General features: G+C 41.3%; 1 protein-coding gene across 1 annotated transcript in view; it reads left to right on the top strand.

The window, feature by feature from the left end:
• apoba (apolipoprotein Ba) overlaps window positions 1–20737 on the top strand; it is a gene marked incomplete at both ends in the record, with an annotated part of 36401 nt that overhangs the window by 1257 nt on the left and 14407 nt on the right. Inside the window, 18 exons of the mRNA XM_083684115.1 lie at window positions 478–590; window positions 683–828; window positions 1087–1234; window positions 2243–2395; window positions 4707–4831; window positions 4971–5047; window positions 6765–7221; window positions 11833–11941; window positions 12232–12378; window positions 12531–12739; window positions 15737–15941; window positions 16811–16990; window positions 17101–17304; window positions 17745–17912; window positions 18971–19176; window positions 19620–19802; window positions 20150–20259; window positions 20413–20623. Coding sequence (XP_083540241.1) covers window positions 478–590; window positions 683–828; window positions 1087–1234; window positions 2243–2395; window positions 4707–4831; window positions 4971–5047; window positions 6765–7221; window positions 11833–11941; window positions 12232–12378; window positions 12531–12739; window positions 15737–15941; window positions 16811–16990; window positions 17101–17304; window positions 17745–17912; window positions 18971–19176; window positions 19620–19802; window positions 20150–20259; window positions 20413–20623 — 3151 coding nt within the window. The remainder of the gene's footprint in view (window positions 1–477; window positions 591–682; window positions 829–1086; window positions 1235–2242; window positions 2396–4706; window positions 4832–4970; window positions 5048–6764; window positions 7222–11832; window positions 11942–12231; window positions 12379–12530; window positions 12740–15736; window positions 15942–16810; window positions 16991–17100; window positions 17305–17744; window positions 17913–18970; window positions 19177–19619; window positions 19803–20149; window positions 20260–20412; window positions 20624–20737) is intronic.

Consider the following 20737-nt stretch of genomic DNA (forward strand, 5'->3'; position numbering starts at 1 on the left):
AGTTATTTGTATTTTCTCCATTATATACTGTGGAGCAAGTACATTATATACTGTGGTAATATTCAAAGTGGATTTAACAAATGTGATGGCAAGAACAAACAAAAAACATAAAATCAATGCAGAAAACGTCATTCATATAATGATAATATGACACAGAATCTGAATAAACATTAGTGCTATTCACAGACATAGTACATATAGGGCAATGTAGAGAGTGATAAGTATGGTACAACAGACTGCACACAGGAACAGGAGGTGAGTGGGACAGGAACAGCATTGAAATTAGTGCAGGAAGCGGGTAGGGGTGGCAACAGGCAACTTGACACTGGGCTAGGGAGTGGTGGCGGGAGGCTCAATATCCCCCAGCAGGGAGTGACTCTTAAGTCTTGTTATAGAAATTTAGCCTGAATCCGCCCTGACATGAACAGATTTTTGTGTTAAGGTTAGAGATATTATAATGATGTCTTTGATCTCCAGTGGCAACCAGGTTTAAGGTCTTCAAGAAATATGTGTACCAGTATAAGACAGAGAGCAGAAATGGGGTGACTGGTACAGCCAACCTCAGGAATGGCCCCAAAGTCACCTGTCAGGTATGTATTGGTGCTTGTTTTTTGTGGCCCACTTTTAGAAGAGGGAGCTGTTATCTCATTGGCCTCTGTTTACTGTTATCATCCTGACCCAGGTGGAGTTCGAAGTCCCTAAGACATGCAGCTTCATACTGCACACCACGGACTGTTCACTAAGTGAGGTGTCGGTCATTGACCCCCAAGGACAGCCAGTGTACAGACAGGTCGCAGGGGCTGAGGCCTTCCAGGCTGCCATGGAAAGGTTTGTGCAAATATTTAATCTTAATTTGATCGTAATGAGTATATAGATTCTCTGATAACAAGGAAGAATACATTTAAATGTCATTTCTTTCACTCTAGTTGCAAATAATTAATAGTTCCTTCTCTAAAACTGTATTCTTCCTTACTTTCCATTTACTTTCTTCCCATTTATTTACTTATTTAAAACTTATAAAGTCAACTATAGAACGTTTGACAAAGTTGGCACATATGTATATTTTTCTGAACTGCCCGTGCCCAGGAACCTTTTGAAATTCACAGTGGAGCAGGTTAATGAGGTGCGCCTTTTCCCTGAGCCTGATGAGCCTGTCAACATCTTGAATATTAAGAGGGGCATTATTTCTGCACTCATGGTCCCTGTCATGGAGGAGGAGCACAACAACTATATGGTAGGTGTCTCCATAAAAAAAACCTGTCTCGATATGCCATAATAACTTTGGGAAAAAGTTACGTTGTGTTTATTCCTCCAGCATTGTCTTAGGAAAGCCACTTAATTCTAGGGCGACCAGTGTTGCATGAACTACTTTTCTTTCAAACCATGGAGCCAGTCTTTAAAAATCAAGATTTCTCAGCATCCACCAAATTTAGTCAAAAAGTATCATTATTTTGCTCTCTGGTCCTGGAATAATCTTCAGAATTTCGATTTTTATCCCTTTAGCTGATTATCGGGAGGAGGAGTATAAACTCTTTTGGACCTTGATAGCCAGTTGTTCTATGTTTAGCTGCTTTCAAACATGATGACTAGATGAACAATGTCTTACTTTCTGAAATTGTCGGGTAGACCTTTTGTGTGTCATCCTTGTTATGCTGGATGTATTTTATACTGCATTTACATCAACAGTATAGCTTCCTTCCTCATGAGCTGGTACTCAGCCTCAATCTTGGCCCTCTGTATTGCTAACACATGTGATAGCCCTCCTGAAACACCGCTTTAGCCAGCTGCGCCACTGAAACGCTAGCAGTGGGCAGTATTTCAACTGAGGAGTGAGTTTATCAATTAAACTTGGTTAAAATCGCCCCTCTAAACTCAATAATGGTTTCAGTCTCATCAAATTACTGTTATTCTAACACTGACTAACAGTTGTATAGCTTCAGATTCTACTGCATGAAGTAGACAGGCTCAAAATAGACTTAATGCAAGCAATGCAATGTTCCAACACAAAACTGCCCCTTTATCAACACCTATCAACACTTGTTATGACACCCATGTAAATGTGCTTTACCTCACAGACAGTTTGATTGTTTTGCTATTTGTTTCTTATGTCCATGCATCAACCTCACCAAGTCAATTTCCTGTACGTGCAAATATGCTTGGCCAAATAAAAGAATTCTGATTCTGATTCTGAAATGTTATTACGTGTAACAAAAAAAGTAATAATCAAAAATGATCTTTTTAGAGCACTGTGCATGGCCTTTGCAAGACTGACTTCATGGTCAACGCCAGGAAGGACATTGCGACGGATGTGTCCCTTTCCAGGGACCTGTCCGAATGTGACCAATTCTACAGCAGGAAACTTCCCAGCAGCCCCTTGGCCCTCCTCCCAGGCTTGGTGAGACCTACCCTCCAACACCATGATGATGCACTGATGTTAATTTGGAACATCGGTGGAATATGGAACATTGTTCCTTAAACTCTTTTAGATAACTTTCTTTCTTTTAAACACACTTTTAGATCTAGTGCAAATTAACCCTTGAATGGGTGAGGGTTAGTTAGATAGGTCATATTTTAAATAAATATTCAGATTATTTAGTTTCAGTGGGCCAAAAGGTAATCAAATAGTCAGGGCAGCAGTTCCTCCAAAGCTACCTGTATAGCGACTACAGTGCCCTGCGTAAGTAATGGGACAGTGAAGCATTTTTTCTTCTTTCGGCTCTATATATGCCATTTAGCTGACGCTTTTATCCAAAGCGACTTACATTGCAATGAGTGCATGTATTTCTCAGTATATATGGTCCCAGCGGGAATGGATTTGAAATCAAACAATTATGAGGTTAAAGTAGGTGATGGTATTTGTGTACATATTGGTTCCACCATTCTGAAATTACACCACTTTGTATGCACCACTAAATACAAATGGTAAGGAACGGAAGGAGGTCTTTGGAAATGGATTGGAGAAGGGGGGAGGGGATAGGATCGAGAGGGCAGGTGGTTGCCCGCTTGGATGTGACCAGTTTTAGAATATCATCAAGGGAGAGGGGGGAAAGAGCTGATGAACCAGAGACCGAGTGTAGCGCAGTGGGTTTGGGAGGAGTGGTAGCAGTGTTGGCGAGAGGTAGAGAGAAAGAGCTGCTCATGTCATCAACCTTCTTTTGACAAAGGTGACAAAGTCATCTGCAAACAGGGAGGAGGGAGAAGGGGGAGGAGATGGGTTGAGGAGTGAGGAAAATGTGGAGTTTCCTTGGGTCAGAGGCAGAGGATTGAATTTTGGAATGATAGTAAGAAGCTTTAGCAGCTGATGCAGAGGAGGTGTAGTTGAGGAGGAGAGAGAGATAAGGTTATAGGTCATCAGGGAGGCTGGTTTTTCTCCATTTCCTCTCAGCTGCCTGGAGCCCTATTCTATAGGCTTGCAGGGTTTCAGACAGCCAATGAGTTCGTGGAGAAGATTGTGCTGGCCTTGAGGACAGTAGACAGAGAGAGTCGAAGGTTGAGGAAAGAGTGGACAGGAGGGTGGAGGAGGCTGCATCACTGGATAGAAGGGAGAAGGATTCAACAGAGGGTAGGGAGGATAAGACAGAGGAAGAGAGAGCGGTGAGGGAGAGGGTACGCAGGTTGCGACGAGAGGATACAGTGTGGAGTCTGACTGGGAGGGGGTGGATTTGAGAGGAAGGGAGAAGGATACAAAATGATGATCAGAAACTAAAAGAGGGGTAACAGTAAGGTTGGAGGTATGGGAGGATCTGGTGAAGACAGATAAGATGCTGACAAGATAACAAGATGTTTCTGTACACTTCAGAATATATTCTGCTGCTGCCGTCAGTAGTTACAATCATCAATTAAGACAAGTTAGTAAGTTCTAGTGGCAGCTACTGTATACATGCACAAACCTAGCACCCCCTGCACCATGTTTCACAACTTTCCTCTTGCCATCCCTCTGGTACATTCATCTTATATGTCCACAAGACCTTTTTCCAGTACTTTTTAAGTACTTGTTCAAAAAACTTTAACCTGACCATCCTTTTTGAGGATAACTAGTAGTTTGCACCTTGCAGTGAAGCGTCTATAGTTTGGCTGGTTATGTATTCTGTGGATTGTAGTCTCTGACACATTGACGCCTACCTCCCGGAGAGTGTTCCTGATCTGTTCCTGATCTTTCTTTTGGGGTTTTTCTTAATTATGGTGCGCATTTTTCGGTCATCCACTGTGGATGTCTTCCTTGGCCTACCAGCCCGTTTGCAATTGCTGAGCTCACCAGTGAGTTAATGATGTTCCAAACTGTTGATTTTGGCAAGCCTAAGGTTTTGGCTATGTTTCTGATTTTTTTTTCTTTTTCATTGACACCTCTTTGGTCCTCATGTTGACAGACGCCAATAGCAAACTCCAAAGGCAAATGCAAAGCCTAGAATCAATACTAGACATTGACAGCTTTTATGCCTACCTAACTTACCAGAAACACCTGTCAAGCCAATTGTCCCATTACTTTTGAGCATCCTAAAATAGGGGGACTATGTATAAAAAGTGTTGTAATTTCTGAATGGTGAAACCAATATGTACACAAATACCATCAAATAAAAGTGGATTTAAAATCCAAACTTCTGTAGTGTAGATCCAAAAGAAGAAAAAAATGCTTCACTGTCCCATTACTTACGCACAGGCTTTTCAAGGAAGTTTGATAAATTATATAAATTATTCTCTTTGTTCAGCACGGGCCTCTGTCCAAGCTCATCAGTAGTACTCAGGATTGCAACTATCAGTTTGACAACAGAAGAAAGCATATGACAGCAGCCGAGTGCACAGAAAAGCACATATACCTGCCCTTTTCACATGAGTAAGTCACACACAAACATATTGTCTTTGTATGTGGTTGCATTTGAGTGTGTTGTCAGCCAAGTGTTTCAGATCTTGTTCTAAGAGGAAGTATTTGATGAAGTCAGTTTGAATGATAGTAACTTTCATCCTCTCTGCAGTAACAATGGAATATCGTCTGTGGTGACACAGAGCCTGACCTTGCAAGACTCAGCAAAGATCAACAACCGATACTTTGGTGAGGACCACTTGTAGACATACTGTATTGTCAGACAATTTGCTATTGCTTTAATTCTGAAAAGTAAAGCAGTCATTATTATTTCTCTCAGCCACACATACAGTAGGTTACTGCCAAATATAGGTTCAGTAAATACAAATACATTTTCTGCAAACATTTCCATTCTATATAAAAAAAACACCTGTCATATAACGCTATTTAACACTTTAGCCACAATCATATACAGTAGGTCAGCGTTTTATGTATGAACTCATCAACGACGGCAGAGCATGGTTACCGCAACAGCGCTAGTGAGTCTATTTGCCTTTTTCAAACGTTTTTGGTGGGTTATTACACCCTGGCAAACAACCACCAGGGGTCATCAGTTCACTGTACCTCAATGACACATGCAGGTGGCCAAATGCACATGGAACAAATAATGAAATGTTTTAATTGCCAATTATAATAATAAATAACAGAATTTAGAACAATAGAATAAATGCATTTCATTACATCTTGATGTTTAGAAACTGCAAAGAAAAGGCTACAAATCATTACCAAGAAACTCACAAGTTTTTTCTGTTTATTTTATTCAAGTTCAGTGTTTCCTTACTTTGTTGCCTAACTGCTGCATCTCCTGGAGATCCATGTCTTATCTGTTTCAAAAGTAGAAGTAATTCATAGACTATTTTGCACATATTGAGACTTGTTTGTTCTAGCAGCCTACAGTATGATGTATTTTTTGGTGAGTTTTTGCAGTTGAAAATGTCCATCCATGAAAGCAACATACAATAAACAAACAATAGTACTGGAAAGGGAAGTTACAATGTCAACAGAGTGCTTGTCCCTCTTTATCAAGTAGGCTTCCCTCTGATGTAGACTTCAGTATGAAGGACAGTGTGCAAGACCGACCTGCGCTAATTCATGTCAAATTACAGCTCAAACATGTCGCCCGCTTCTATGCACTGTCATGTGTTGCTGCGCATATGTGAGAGAATGCGTGATGACTACACAAACAGTATGAGAGTAGATAAGGATATTTCAAAAACACAAGTTGGTCCCTGTTAAGATAACTTGATATTTAAACATTTTCCACTCTTCATCTCCCTGTAATCCATAAACTGATCTGCTATCTAATTCTGTTTGGCCAAATATAGGAGCTAATCTGTCATTCATGCAAGGAGGTAAACTATCTAGCAAACTGATTAAGCGAGGCTCTGCAATCACAACCATTCTTTCTCTCATTTTCATTTGAGTAATTATTTTGTTAAAAGGAGGGAACACAAATGTCAGTAATTTCTAACACAGAAGGATGGATCTTTTCAAACATCCTTCACAGCTCTTGCCTCCACCAAGCCTGGTGGCTTTTGGCAGCACTTTATACGTCTTCACAATGATGACAACATGCATATATTAAATAGTGATTTGAACTATAAGAGATATCATAAATGGTCATAACAGTATACTATGACAACTGATGTTACACTATCAATGCGTTGTTTAGGTCAAGTGATTGACTAATTGGCTTTAGTTTGTTGACAGATGCCACTATCAGTTGCTATGACCACTTTTTTGGTAGGGATATAGAGGTATACGGTGAGGTTCTAATTCTGGTCTGGTCATTTCATGTGGTCAGGAAAAAGTCAGCACACTAGTCATCATCTTGCTGGTCTTGGTCCAGTAAATTCTGAAGTGTGAATTTTTTAATGTTTATTTTATGACTTGTATGTTGATTTAGAGGTTGAACCCAGCCGGGCTAAGCCCCTCAGCATGGAGGACCCAGACGACAAAGCTCCTGTTCAGACCAAAGATGCAACATTGAGTACTCTGCGAGACCTCAGTGGTCTGTCGAGCACAGACCAGCGTGAGAGGAGGGCAGGCCTCTTCCAGAAGATGGTTTCAGAGCTCCGCGGTTTGAAGAATGAGACGTTGAGCCTTGCTGTGGATGAGATGATGCAGGTGTCTGGCATGCTGACCATGCAGGCCCTAGCCCAGTGTGGAACACCTGAGTGCACCAGCGCCATCCTCTCGGTCATCAGGACTATAGACAGTGTCGCTCTTGAGGTGGATGCCTTGGTGTATGCCCTCGGCCTCCAGTCCAGCCCTGACTCACACCGTGTCAGAGATATGCTTAGTATGGCGCAGTACAAGCAGAGCAAGGCCATTATGTATGCTCTTGCAAACACAGTCAGAAAGTAAGTAAACCACTACTCTCACCTCCAAAATTAGGAGCTCCTCCATTGCCCCTTTTAAAGTTTGAAACATATGGGGACACTTGCAACGTCCCTAACATGTTGGCGGCTAAATTGCCAGAACTTCCACAGGCTATGAGTTTCGGTTACTGCCTGAGTATAAACTGCCCTATTAACAATTTATCCCACTTGCAATGAAGATAAGGACTGGAGATTAGTTACCCCAAGTAGGTTGCGGTGTTTGCTTTGCACAAATAACAAAATGTTTTCATGAGCCTTTTTTAGAGAAAGTGGAACGGATAATCAGAATGGACACTTTCCTATTTATTATCTGACGTTGTTGAGACAGTATGAAATTGACAGGCAAAAGGCGAGAGGGAAAAAGTGAGAAATTCACTTCAATCAACTTGTGAGGGGATAAGGATTAGCCTACTGTATGTGTAAACGCGTACAAATCGCCATAAAATAAAACCACTCTCCTTAGCAGCTACAGTACAGTAGGCTACAGTATAGCTGCCGACGGAGGAACTGCATTATGCGCAAATATCCGAACAAGAAATGTTGTTTGCTTTGTAAATTTCAAAGTTAATTTGAATGAAGTGATCAGGTGTACAACATCTCTTTGGCATTTCTGATGTTTTGAGCTGTTTAATGGTTTTGTTTTTATCAATTAAACTATTTAATAGGGACAGCTGTGGATTTGTTGGCGTTTAGACTCATGCAGCCTAACAGGATAAGTGAGCCTGCTACTTCAATAAAAGTGTCTTAACCCATTAAACAAGCAAAGTATTGAAGGAATATAAAATAGGTTTGGGAAATATTTTAGAGTAGGTTTGGGAAATAAAACTTCGCTACACTGTCACATACCTCCATTCATAACAGCTGTTTTGTGTTCTCTCAGGTGATGAGTTGAGCTGTCGCGTATTGCATCAGAAACCTCATATAATATTTATAATCACTGCATTTCTCACGGCGGAGCTCATGTGTACGAGTGCAATAATTAAAGGAGCAGGGCCAAACTATGAGAGGAAGGCCAAACTACGAAGTATTTTTCTTCTATTAGTTTATTTTTTCACTACTCTGAGTGTATTGAGCTCTACCTACATCTTGCATTGCCCACAAACCCTCTATCTCGATCACATTGTGCTTTCTCCCCATAATTCCTGTTATTTCATCCCTCAGGGGGACACATCGACGCTACACCTCCCCTCGCAACCTGTCCAATCTAATCTACCCACCATGCTCAACTGACCACGACCTCACCGTCGCAGGAGGACTTTGGAACTGCCAGTCAGCGGTCCGGAAAGCAGAGGCTATCTCAGCTTATGTCTGCTTCATGTCTCTCCACTTCCTTGCCCTCACAGAGACATGCATTACACCGGAAAACACAGCTACTCCGGCAGCCCTCTCTGATGCCTACTCCTTTTCTCATTCCCCTAGACTCTCTGGTCGAGGGGGAGGCACAGGACTCCTCATCTCACCTAAGTGGTCACATAATGTCCTTCCCCTGTCACATCTGTCCATATCCAGCTTTGAATTCCATGCTGTTTCTGTCATCTCCCCTGTCAAACTTCACATTGTTGTTATCTATCATCCACCAGGTCAGCTTGGCCACTTCTTAGATGAGATGTATGTCCTTCTCAGCTTCTTCCCTGAGGACAGTACACCGCTCTCACTATTGGGTGACTTCAACTTCCAGTCAGAGAAGCTTCACTCGTCTGGAGTACTTGACCACCTCTCCTCCTTCGGCCTTACCCTGTCCCACTCTCCTCCGATTCATTAGGCAGGCAATCAGCTCGACCTTGTCTTCACCAGATCCTCCCATACCTCCAACCTTACTGTTATGCCTCTTCCAGTTTCTGATCATCATTTTGTATCATTCTCCCTTCCCCTCAAATCCACCCCCTCCCAGTCAGACTCTACCCACACTGTATCCTCTCGTCGCAATCCTCTCCCTCACCGCTCTCTCTTCCTTTGTCTTATCCTCCCTACACTCTGTTGAATCCTTCTCCCTTCCATCCACTGATGCAGCCACCTCCACCCTCCTGTCCACTCTTTCCTTATCCTTTGACTCTCTCTGTCCACAGACCTCAAGGCCAGCACGATCCTCTCCATGCGCTCTTTGGCTGTCTGAAACCTTGCAAGTTTGTAGAGTAGGACTCCAGGCAGCTGAGAGGAAATGGAGAAAAACCGGCCTCCCTGATGACCTAAAACCTTATCTCTCTCTCCTCCTCAACTACACCTAATCTGCATCAGCTGCTAAAGCTTCTTACTACTATTCCAAAATTCAATTCTTTGCTTCTGACCCAAGGAAACTGTTCTCCACATTTTCCTCACTCCTAAACCCTCCTCCTCCCACTTCTCCCTCCTCCCTGTCTGCGGATGACTTTGTCACCTACTTTGAAAAGAAGGTTGATGACATGAGCAGCTCTTTCTCTCTACCTCTCACCAACACTGCTACCTCTCCTCCCAAACCCACTGCGCTACACTTGGTTTCTGGTCTATCAGCTCTTTCCCCCCTCTCCCTTGATGATATTCTAAAACTGGTCACATCCAAGCGGGCAACCACCTGCCCCTTCGATCCTATCCCCTCCCCCTTTCTTCAATCCATCTCCAAAGACTTCCTTCCATTCCTTACCACCATAATCAATTCCTCTCTATCCACAGAATCTGTCCCAGCTGCCTTTAAGACAGCCAGAGTCAAGCCTCTTCTCAAGAAACCAACTCTTGACCCATCTGCTGTCCATAACTACAAACCGGTATCACTTCTCTCCTTCTTATCTAAAACCCTTGAACGTGCGGTCTCTAACCAACTGTCTCGCTACCTCCTTCAGAACAACCTCCTTAACCATCACCAATCCGGCTTTAAGGCTGGGCACTACTGAGACTGCTCTCCTTCCTGTCACAGAGGCCCTCCACTCTGCTCGAGCTTCCTCCCTCTCCTCTGTTATCATTTTTCTGGACCTGTCTGCTGCATTCGACACAGTAAACCACCCGATCTTTCTTTCCACCCTCTCAGAACTGGACATCTCTGGCTCTGCACTCTCCTGGTTTGTATCCTACCTGGCCGATCGCTCTTACCAGGTGACGTGGAGAGGATTGCTGTCCTCTATACCAAATTTCCTCACGTGGTTTCTCCTACCACTGCTATGCAGACGACACTCATCTCTTTCTCTCTTTCCCCCCTTCTGACTCACAGGTGGCAACACGTGTCTCTGCGTGTCTTGCAGACATTTCCACTTGGATGTCAGCCCACCACCTAAAGCTCAACCTTAACAAGAACTTAACTGAGCTGCTCTTCCTCCTGGGGAAAGACTGCCCTCTCCAAGACTTCTCCATCACAGTAGATAACTCTATTGTGACCTCCTCCCAGACAGCCAAGAACCTTGAGGTTATCCTTGACAACCACTTATCCTGTGTGGCAAACATCACAGCAACAGCACGCTCCTGTAGATTCTTCCTCTACAATATCAGAAGGATATGTCCATTCCTCACCAGAGAAGCAGCACAACCTGGTCCAGACACTTGTGGTCTCTCGCCTTGACTACTGCAAAGCACTCTTGGCCGGGCTCCCTGCCTCTGCCATCAGGCCTCAGCTCATCCCGAATGCTGCCGCCCATCTGGTGTTCAATCTCCACAAATTCTCCCATGTCACCCCCCTCCTTTGCACGCTTCACTGGCTCCCATAGCAGCTCGCATCAGATTCAAGACCCTGGTGCTCACCTGCTGGGCGGCAAAGAGAACAGCCCCTCCCTACTTGCAATGGTCAGCCCCCCGATCACTCCGCTCTTCCACCTGGCTGCCTGGCACCGCCGCCTCTACATGGATACTACTCGGTCACGGCTTTTCACTGTCCTGGCGCCCCGCTGGTGGAACGAGCTTCACACTGCTGTTATGACTGCAGAGTCACTACCTATCTTCTGCTGTAGATTGAAGACCCATCTCTTCAGGCTCCATCTTAACTGTCCCTCCTAAAGACCTCTTCATCCCCACTACCCCCCTGTGCAATTTTCTCTCCTGTAAATAAATTTAAAAAGAAAAAAAAATCTTCCTTTCTTCTAGCATTATGACTGCCAATAGCCCCTCGTCCTAGCATGAATTAATTGATCTTATGATGACTGATGGATAAATTGGATAAAGGTTTCTGCTAAATGCCATAAATGTAAAATGTAAATGATGTAGTCTAGAAATAAAGCATGTGCGCTTTTTATTATGTAGGCAAAACAATGTAGCACCCCCTAGACTGTACTCCACTCTGTCGGAAAGTTCTTTAAACCTTGAATTTGTAGGCGAAACAAATACTTCCATGAATACTCTTTCTTGCATGCAGCACGTGAGATTAAACTGTAAGCATTGCTACACAGGTGCATCCAATTATTAAACTTAAACAAGGGAAGGGAAACCCGCACCAAGGAAGTTACAGCAAAATGCAGACATTGCAAGTGGCCCTGGATGTTTATTTGAATGTAATCGTTAAAGCTTTGTATTGATTTAGTTTTTGGGGACTTGTGTGATTGCTAACATTTGCCAGCAGAGAGCAATACATACCTGTATGACACAGTAAGGCCCTAAGATCCGTTAACATCTTCTGACGCACATGCACAGGTTCCATAGGTTCCAGGAAGGAAGGGTCACCCCAGAGGTCACTGAGGTCTCTGAGTTCATGGATACCCTGTTGGGGGACTGTTCAGAGAATGAGGATACTACTTTCCTGACACTAAGGGTTTGTATACTCATTCATAACCAGTATTATTGGTACAATCAGAAATATCTTTGCTTAGTACAATACCCATACAAGTCAGCTTGCACAGCTTGCTAATTACCATGGAATTTAGATCTTGATCAAGATTTTAATTTGGCTTCTAATTTCAGTCCGTTGGCTTTTAATCACCATTTAATCATTTCACAACCATTTCAGCTCCTTGACTTCAGAAGGTTTGGATTTGTATTACTCTGTGAAAATGTTTTTATGATAACCTCAAAACAAAATCTGAATAAATGTTTATTTTCTAGGTCATAGGTGTTATGGGTAAAGCTATGCAGGACGTCAGCCCGTCTTTGAAGTCCTCCCTCCTTAACTGTGTGCGACAGCCCGCTGCTTCTCTATCTGTCCAGAAGGCAGCAATTCAGGCCCTCAGGCTGATGATCATCGACGAAGAGGTGACTCCACACTCACCCACTTGCACACTCCATAATTTAGGCCCAGATAAATTATGAACCTAATCACTAAAATGAACCTGCATCAGTTCAAAAAGTGCTGAAAATAATGATCATAAACAAAGTCAAACTGATATGCTGAAATGTGTTAACAGGTCAGAAAAACTCTCATGGATGTGTACCAAGATGGCAAGAGCCCCATCCAGAGACGTGTGACAGCTTACCTGATGCTTATGAAGAGTCCAGAACTAGCATTGGTGACAGAGGTTGTCAACACACTGAATGAGCAGGACCCGCAGGTCAGGGCCTTTGTGGCCTCCCACCTTAACAACATCCACAGCTCAGAAGATTCCCAGATGCAACAGTGAGTGACTCTTTACAATATACTGTATTTTTTTCTCTCTCATAAATTTGTTAAACTTCTTACAACTACATACCCCATTTGAACTTTACCCACCCTCCACAGACCCCCATCATTTTCAGAGAATTCCAATGCGTGTTTAGCCTATTCAGTGTTATTTAGGCCCAATATACAACTGAGACAATAAATGGGCTTGGTGCAATTGCATTTTATGAGCATAATAATCAATCAAAACTCATTTGCTTGGTCTAATTGATCGTATCAATATTGCACGATTGTCTTTTGTTGCATGCTGTTGATTGGTGGATTGGCTGGGTGCTTGGTTATAACAAAGTTCACCCGGCTATGATTCGGTAACACTTTCTATAAAGCCCATATCCATAATGAATTATAAATGTACTCATAATGAGTTATAATACAGAAATGATGGAGTATAAACACACAGAGATATATAATGATTCATAATTCTTTTTTTAAAATTTTATTTAACCTTTATTTTAATAGGGAGTCTCATTGAAACCAGAGTCTCTTTTTTTAAGGGAGCCCTGCAATACAAATGATACAAATACATAGGATACAAACAAGAAAATAAACACAAGATACAATTTCATACAAAACACAAACACTCCTCTCTAACCAGGTCCCCTAAGAAAAATGCCCAAGCGGTACTCGAGAGTCTAGTTTTAGTATTGCTTGGAGTTTGTTCCACTTTTTTAGACCATACTGGCTAAAAGCTATTTTCCCAAGGTTGGTGGAAACATGCGGGACCTCAAGAACTAACCACTCCTGTGATCGGGTGGAATAACTAGTGGTTCTATAATTTAGGAGTGATGGAAGTGTGAAGTGGAAGTGGAAGTTTTTGTAAAAGGGCTTTATAAATAAACAGAAAGCAATGCTGTTTTCTGCTTGTACCAACCTACTTTCTGATAGATGGCAATGATGTGTGTTAAATTTGTCTCCCGTAATGAAGCAGAGGGCACTATGGTATACTGTGTCAAGAGGTTTTAATGAGGATATAACGGCATGCATATATACTATATCACCATAATCCAATGTGGCCATGAAGGTTGACTGAATGATTTGTGAAGTGTGAAATAGGCCTTGTTTCTAAAAAAGAAAAACATTTTTAGTTTCTTTCAGATACCAAGATATTTATATGATGGGACTTGTTCAGTTTGGACTCCACTCAGGTTATTCAGGTTACAAGTGTCTCCTCCGTTGTGAAGCGGCAGCACTTGGGCTACTTTCCATACTTTCGGAATAGTCACAGAAATAAGTGTTTGGTTTTAAGGTGTGCTGCAATTTGTAAAAGACCAGGATCCATAAGTCTGACCCAATAGAGTTTTTAGCATTAATAGTTATTCAATTAAAGCATCATGGACTTCCCTGTCTGTGAACTGTTTAAAAGAAAACCTTTGACGCCCACTATCCAGCAAACTACTACTATGTGATCCTGGCCAGTCAACACTATATACTGCCATATCAACTGACTGCCTTCCAACAGCAGGAGTAGAATTTGCCCACTTCAGGTCCTGCCACAGCATCTCGATTGGTTTTAGGTCAGAACTTTGACTTGGCCAATCCAAAACACAAATCGTCTTTCTCCTGAGCCATTCTTTGGTAGATTTGCTTGAATGCTTTGGGTTGTTGTCTTGTTGGAAGACACATTTTCAGCACAGCTTTAGCTCCTTGATTGATGGCTTGACGTTCTGTTCAAGAATATCCTGGTATACCTCAGAATTCGTGGTTCCCTTAATGATGTGGAGTCATCCAGGTCCAGAGGAGGAAAAGCAGTCCCAGATATAGACATTCCCACCACCATGCTAGACTGTTGGGATAAGGTTCTTTTGGTTGAGCTTGTTCAGGTGGTCTCTGGCAAAGTTAAGATGGGCAGTTTTTTTGACAGCAGAGGCTTCTTCCGAGCATCCCTCCCATGAATGCCATTTTGATTCATTGTTCTTCTTATTGTTGAAGCATGCACAGGTACCTGAGATGCAGCAAGGGAGGTCTGCAAATCTCTAGATGTTATGTTTGCGTTGGCTTTTACATGATTTATTAGTTTTCTTAGTTTTCTCAAGAGCAAACTCAGGTTCAGGAATGGAGGACACTCTTTCCAGGTCACATAGATATAAATCATTGAGAAATGCCTTTTCAATTACAAGTGATTATGATTATACTTATAATGCATTAGTATTGGTATAAATAAATACATAATATTTATATCATAATGTATGTCTATAACTGTGCTTATATTGCATTATTACTGTATTATAAGTAGGGCTGTAAAGTATATTAGATTAATCGGACAGATTCATCAACTAATGCTTTAGTTGCAAACAATTTTTTTGAAAAAATTAATCGGCTTTCGATATATCAGACCAAGCACAAGAAGTTCAAGCTAAAATTACATGTATCCAAGTAAACAAGTAAAGAGTGGAACCAAGGAAGCTCGGTTCAAGCAATTAGCACACATTTGTTTGATTTGGAGGCCATCATTTCATTTGTTGTCTAGAAAAATCTCTGACCTTAATTGCAAGGTGAAAAATAAGGCAACTGCATACCCCCCCCCCCCCAACACATTTCGACATTAGGTTAATCAGTAGATTAATCAACTAATAGAAACAAATGAATCAACAGATTTTGTAATCGACTGACTGTCCTAATTGTAACTCATTATGAGTATATTAATAATTAATTATAGATATGGGCTTCATAGAAAGTGTTACCCCTTTTTCTAGCTCCACAATTTGATAAATATGGCTGTCATTATTTTTTTCAACCATTGATAGCCCTGTTTTGTTTTGACAATGTTCCGTTTTGAAAGGAGAGAACTAAACGTTTTTATTCTCATAAAAGCAGCTGCAAACAATAAGGTTTTGGTTGTATTCAATAACATTACAGCAAAAATGTACCCTACTACCCTATTATTCTCTGAACATCATAATCATTTTTGCAACAAAGTTGCAGGTTTGTCATACTTCTCTCTCTTTCTCATAAAAGAACAAGACAGTATATCAAAGCGGCTTTGCAAGACCATGTGTACCCCAACATGGGCTTACCAACAATGTCCCGAAACTACAAGATGGATACTACCATGGCTTCCATGCAGGGCAACATAATCTTTGATTCCACTGGCTTTATGCCAAAGGAAGTCATGCTGGAGACCACCCTCAAAGCTTTTGGGTACAACCGTGACATGTTAGAGGTATGACTGTTAGATAGGCTTATAAATATATTTCAGAATGAAGATGACACTAACTGTATTTTAAATTACATTATTCAAGATAAGTGTAATAGTCAGAAATATTGTCCTCATTGGACAAAACATTTGCATAAGCTTATTTTGTAGCTGTCAATTGTTAGCATATAACTAAAGATTGCATAGCTTAATGGGGTAAGAAATGTAATTATTTTATATGAGTATGATAACAATAATGTGAATACTCAAGCAAATTTTAGGTAAATAATTGGCCGCTCATGTCTGGCAGTCTGCTCTGTTCTCCCTCTCATCTATTCCAGTTTCCTTTCCTATTATGTAATTAAATGTTAAACGTGCCACAAAATAATCTTTGAAAAAAAACCTGTACCTTTAAAGGGATAGCTCAGGTCTTTGGTGTTAGCCCTAATTTTCCAGTTACTTGGAGTGTTGTAGGCTCATCCAGGCACTTTTTTCATATTTCCATTCTTGAGCCATGCTAGTGGAAGTGAATAGAAGCAGCAACCACTGTCTCAGTATGACAAATGTATATTATTCAAACTGAGAATACTTCCTGTTTTGAAAGACTTATCAACGGGCACATGCGCATGCAGCAGTGGAAATGGATGAGTTAACTATTTTTCAGAAGTATTCTCAGTTCGAATAATATGTTAAGCCTTGTAATAGTGGAAATAACAAAGTGTTTTGATATCAGACATGAGATGGCTGTAAAATGTATTGTCTAGCGGCTAAGCCAGCCAAAGTGCTCAAGATCAGAAATATGAGCCAACAACAATCCAAGTAAGTGGAAAAAGAGGTCTACCATCTATACAGTATTGCTTTAAGTGTTCCAAATGTTTCTCTCTTCCATTTTCAAGGTTGGTATTGAAGGGAATGGATTTGAACCGAGCCTTGAGGCCCTCTTTGGAGAGAATGGTTTCTTCCCTGACTCTGTCTCTAAGGCCATGTACTGGGCTAGTGACAAGATGCCAGACTCGCTCCAGCAGGTTCTGGAGAACTGGGTTGCCCCCTTAAGGAGTGAGAGAATGAAAAGACAGGTAAACAATTTATATTGATCTTCAATGAATAGGTTTTGTTTTTGAATAGGTTTTGTTTTTGTTTTTTAGAGTGAGCTATTTCAATGTTTAATGCCTCCATGTCGTCACAGGCTCCACAGGACCTTATGAAGGACATTGGCCAGAACTTCCAAAAGCTTGTTAAGGAATTGCGCTCTCAAGACTCCCCTGAGGCCATGGCCTATCTTAGGATTCTAGGAAATGAATTTGGATACATTAAGGCCAGAGAGATGGAGCAAATGGCCCAGACCCTTTTCATGTACAGTGACATCCTCTTCAGGGTCAGGCCCGCCAGGGTATGTATGTATGTGTGTTTATGTATGCTTTTTAACACCTTTTTCAACTCAACCTCACTGGGTTCTTGTCAAAGAAAATGTCCAATGTGTCAATTCATACATTAAACTGAAACACACATGTTTCAATAATGATTTCCCCCATTTACAGATGTTCATTCATTTCCAAGAATTGATCAAGTTCTAGTGAATTGACCCTTCGTCAACTAATTTTGGGTCCTTGATTGTATGGCTGACTGACCAATCAGTGTATAGCAACTGCATGGCAACTGTGCAAGCCGACAGCTGTCTGATAAGCTTTTGCCTCTGAAGCATGAAGCAGAGAATTTTCATTGTAAATAAATGTTAAATGATCAATTGAACTCAACTCTGCTCCTTAAGTAATTGCTTCTTTTCTTTCAATTTACCAACTTTTTTTTATTTATTTTGTTTACTTTGCCTAGGCCTTGGATTCATTTATGACCAGCACTGACAATGAGCTATATGCTCATTATATCTTCCTGGATGAAGCCTTTTCTTTACCATCTGCATCTGGCTTACCCTTGAAATTTGCCTTGTCTGGTGTTTTTGCCCCTGGAGCCAAAGGAGGCCTGAAAATGTCCCCTGGCATGGTGAGGTACCTCCTTTTTTGTTTCTGTACAATGACATTTATATCCATTACAATCCATTCAAGTCAGGCCTTATAAATCCTATACGTAAAGATGTGTTGAATGAATACACATACTGTAGTTAATTGAATAATACACACAAAGAAAAAGAATACACACAAAAAACATGTTCAAAATTGTATCCCAGTACATGCAGTAATATGACAATACAACTTATGTTATTCTTGGACCGGATTCCCTCCATTAGCATGGCCATTCTTTCTAATTGGTAAGCAATAATGACAATGCATTTGAAATGATATAACATTAGGGTATTTAATAGCAAATTACCCTATCAAGGTAGGCTAAATGACTGAAACCACTAAAAAGTGAAAGATGCAATTTCCAACACTGACAATACTGTTGCTGGACTTAATGCAGCGTATCCTGCGAGCAGTAAACATGGAGATTCTGCGCGTAAATTAAGAGATGAGAATGCGTGCAGCTAACATAGTCTAAGACACACCCCCACCCAACCCCAAAAATATGACTTTCTCTGCCCCAAGTGTGGAGTTGGCACAGTTGCGTGTACTGGTCTGATATTAGAATACGTGTTGAAGCTGAGTGCTGAGTGCTGAGTGCTGCACAATTGGCACGTAAAGCACAGATCCGCTCATTAAAGGTGGTGCATGAGAATAACTCCTACGTGTGTACACATCTAAAAAGCTTGTAGGTGCTGGATTAGAGAAAACAGTAAAAGCTAGAAAAATCTTAAATAAATTGGTACACTGGTTTCTGCTTCCAAAGGACAATATTTTGACCTTAGATGGGTCTTCATCAACTGTGACAACACAGCCAGTGTACCTACATATCAACATTTGCTTCTTGAAAGCAATTAGTGGCATAATATGTCTGGTGAGCCACACAAATTGAGAAAACAAATCACTGTGTTTCAAAAGACAATATGTCGGTCAAACAGCATTTTCAATGGTAGCTCAGTTCAGGCCATAACCTGATTGCCCAACGGACAATGCCTCCAATTCCTACATTTTTAATGTCTGAAACATTTTTCCTACTTCTAGCAGCAGCTGTCTTTCATGCCCTCTGTTGGTGTGGAGTTTATTACACAAATGGGCATCCATGTTCCAGAATTTGTGGTGGCTGGCATAGAGATGCACACCAACATATACCATGAGAGTGCCCTGAATGCCAAAGTCACAATCAGCAGGAACCAGATCAAGCTTTCAATTCCTGCCCCCAGTGGCAATACTCAGCTCTTCAGTGTCAGGTGGGATGTATGAATTACTGTCATTTCCACTTCATAAAAAAATGTGTTCAAATTGACATTTAGTGTTCCCATAACATAACAAATATTATAAAATACTGTAGATTCATAAACCTTTATGGGTAACATTTTGCATCAAGGTATCCTTGGTATCCTTTTTGGGGTTTGTGATGATATATATATATATATAATGATATAAGATAGTCTTTGAATTAAATGGTTACAACCCAAAGAGTGCTAATACTGTAGGTAGCTTGCTTTAATGGGTTATGGGTTATAACAGGGTTATATGGGTTATACATTGGTAACATTTCATAACTGATTCAAAGACTATCAATAAACTGTTTTTAGTTGTCCCACCCTTGCATAAACACTCAGCGAGTGCATAACTTTGTATGATATTGTAAGTCATATAAAATGTATTTTTCTGCACCTCGTAAATACAGCAACAAGCTGCTGTCAGTGTCCTCCACCCAGGCTAAGATAGTACCATCAATGGTGGAGGACAGGACAGACTCCACTGAATGTCAGCCCCTCTTCACTGGTATCAAGTACTGTACCACCCTGCGATACTCCAACGCAAGCTCAACAAATGATGCCCCTCATTACCCCCTTACAGGGGAAACCAGGTGAGAGCTTCAGTATTCACCTGGATTTCCAAACATATTCTTTTTTTTGTTGTCTTTTTTTCTTTGGTTGGGGGGGGGGGGGCTTTTAAGGGATATTTAGTTTTTCCTTATATGTCACATACTGTGTTGTTTAAAAGCATTCTATGTTATGTTTAAATTGTAAAACCTAAAAAACATTGGGTAACACTTTACTTTACAGAATAAGGTTATTACGATCATTATAGAATCTGCCAGAAATAAACTCTAATTTAGATTCTACTGGGGATAACTTGTATCACAAAGGTGGATGAAAGTCTTTGATTTCTAACCTGCTCGGGCTTTATGAGAGTTACGGTTGTTTCCCTTAGACTGGCTGTGGAGATCCAACCCACAGGAGAGGTCTCAGAATACACTGCTGCCATTAGCAAAGAGGGACGCCATAAAGTGGACTCTCTGAAGCTAACGCTGAGGGCGGAAGGTAATACTGGATTTAAATTTTTGTTGGAAGGGTAAAGTAAAGTAAATTGACAATGCTCCTGGGTTGCAGCAGTCGGGTCACATATGCTACAGACACTCCCAATGTAATACACAATATCAGTTGAGTCTATAGTATCTGATCTCTCAATATCAGGTGCTAAGCCCACTGAAGCAACCGCAATACTGAAGTACAACCGGAACAAGAACACCCTAACGACTGAACTTCAGATCCCTGATTATGATCTGGAGGCAGGAATAAAGCTGGAACTCACAGACAGTAATGTCAAGGGGAAGAAGATGCACGGCATCACTATGGATGTCACCAACAGGAATATTCCACAGTTGTCTCTGGTTGGCCGTGCCAGGTAAAATAAAAACAGCTTTGTATTCTTGCCTTTGCAAAAGGCTGGTTATACAATAACTTCAGTGCCCTCCATAAGTATTTCAATGAGGAAGCTTTTTGTCTTCTTTTAGCTCTA

The sequence above is a fragment of the Argentina silus genome (genome assembly GCF_951799395.1).
Source record: "Argentina silus genome assembly, chromosome: 13".
Taxonomy (NCBI): Eukaryota; Metazoa; Chordata; class Actinopteri; order Argentiniformes; family Argentinidae; genus Argentina; species Argentina silus.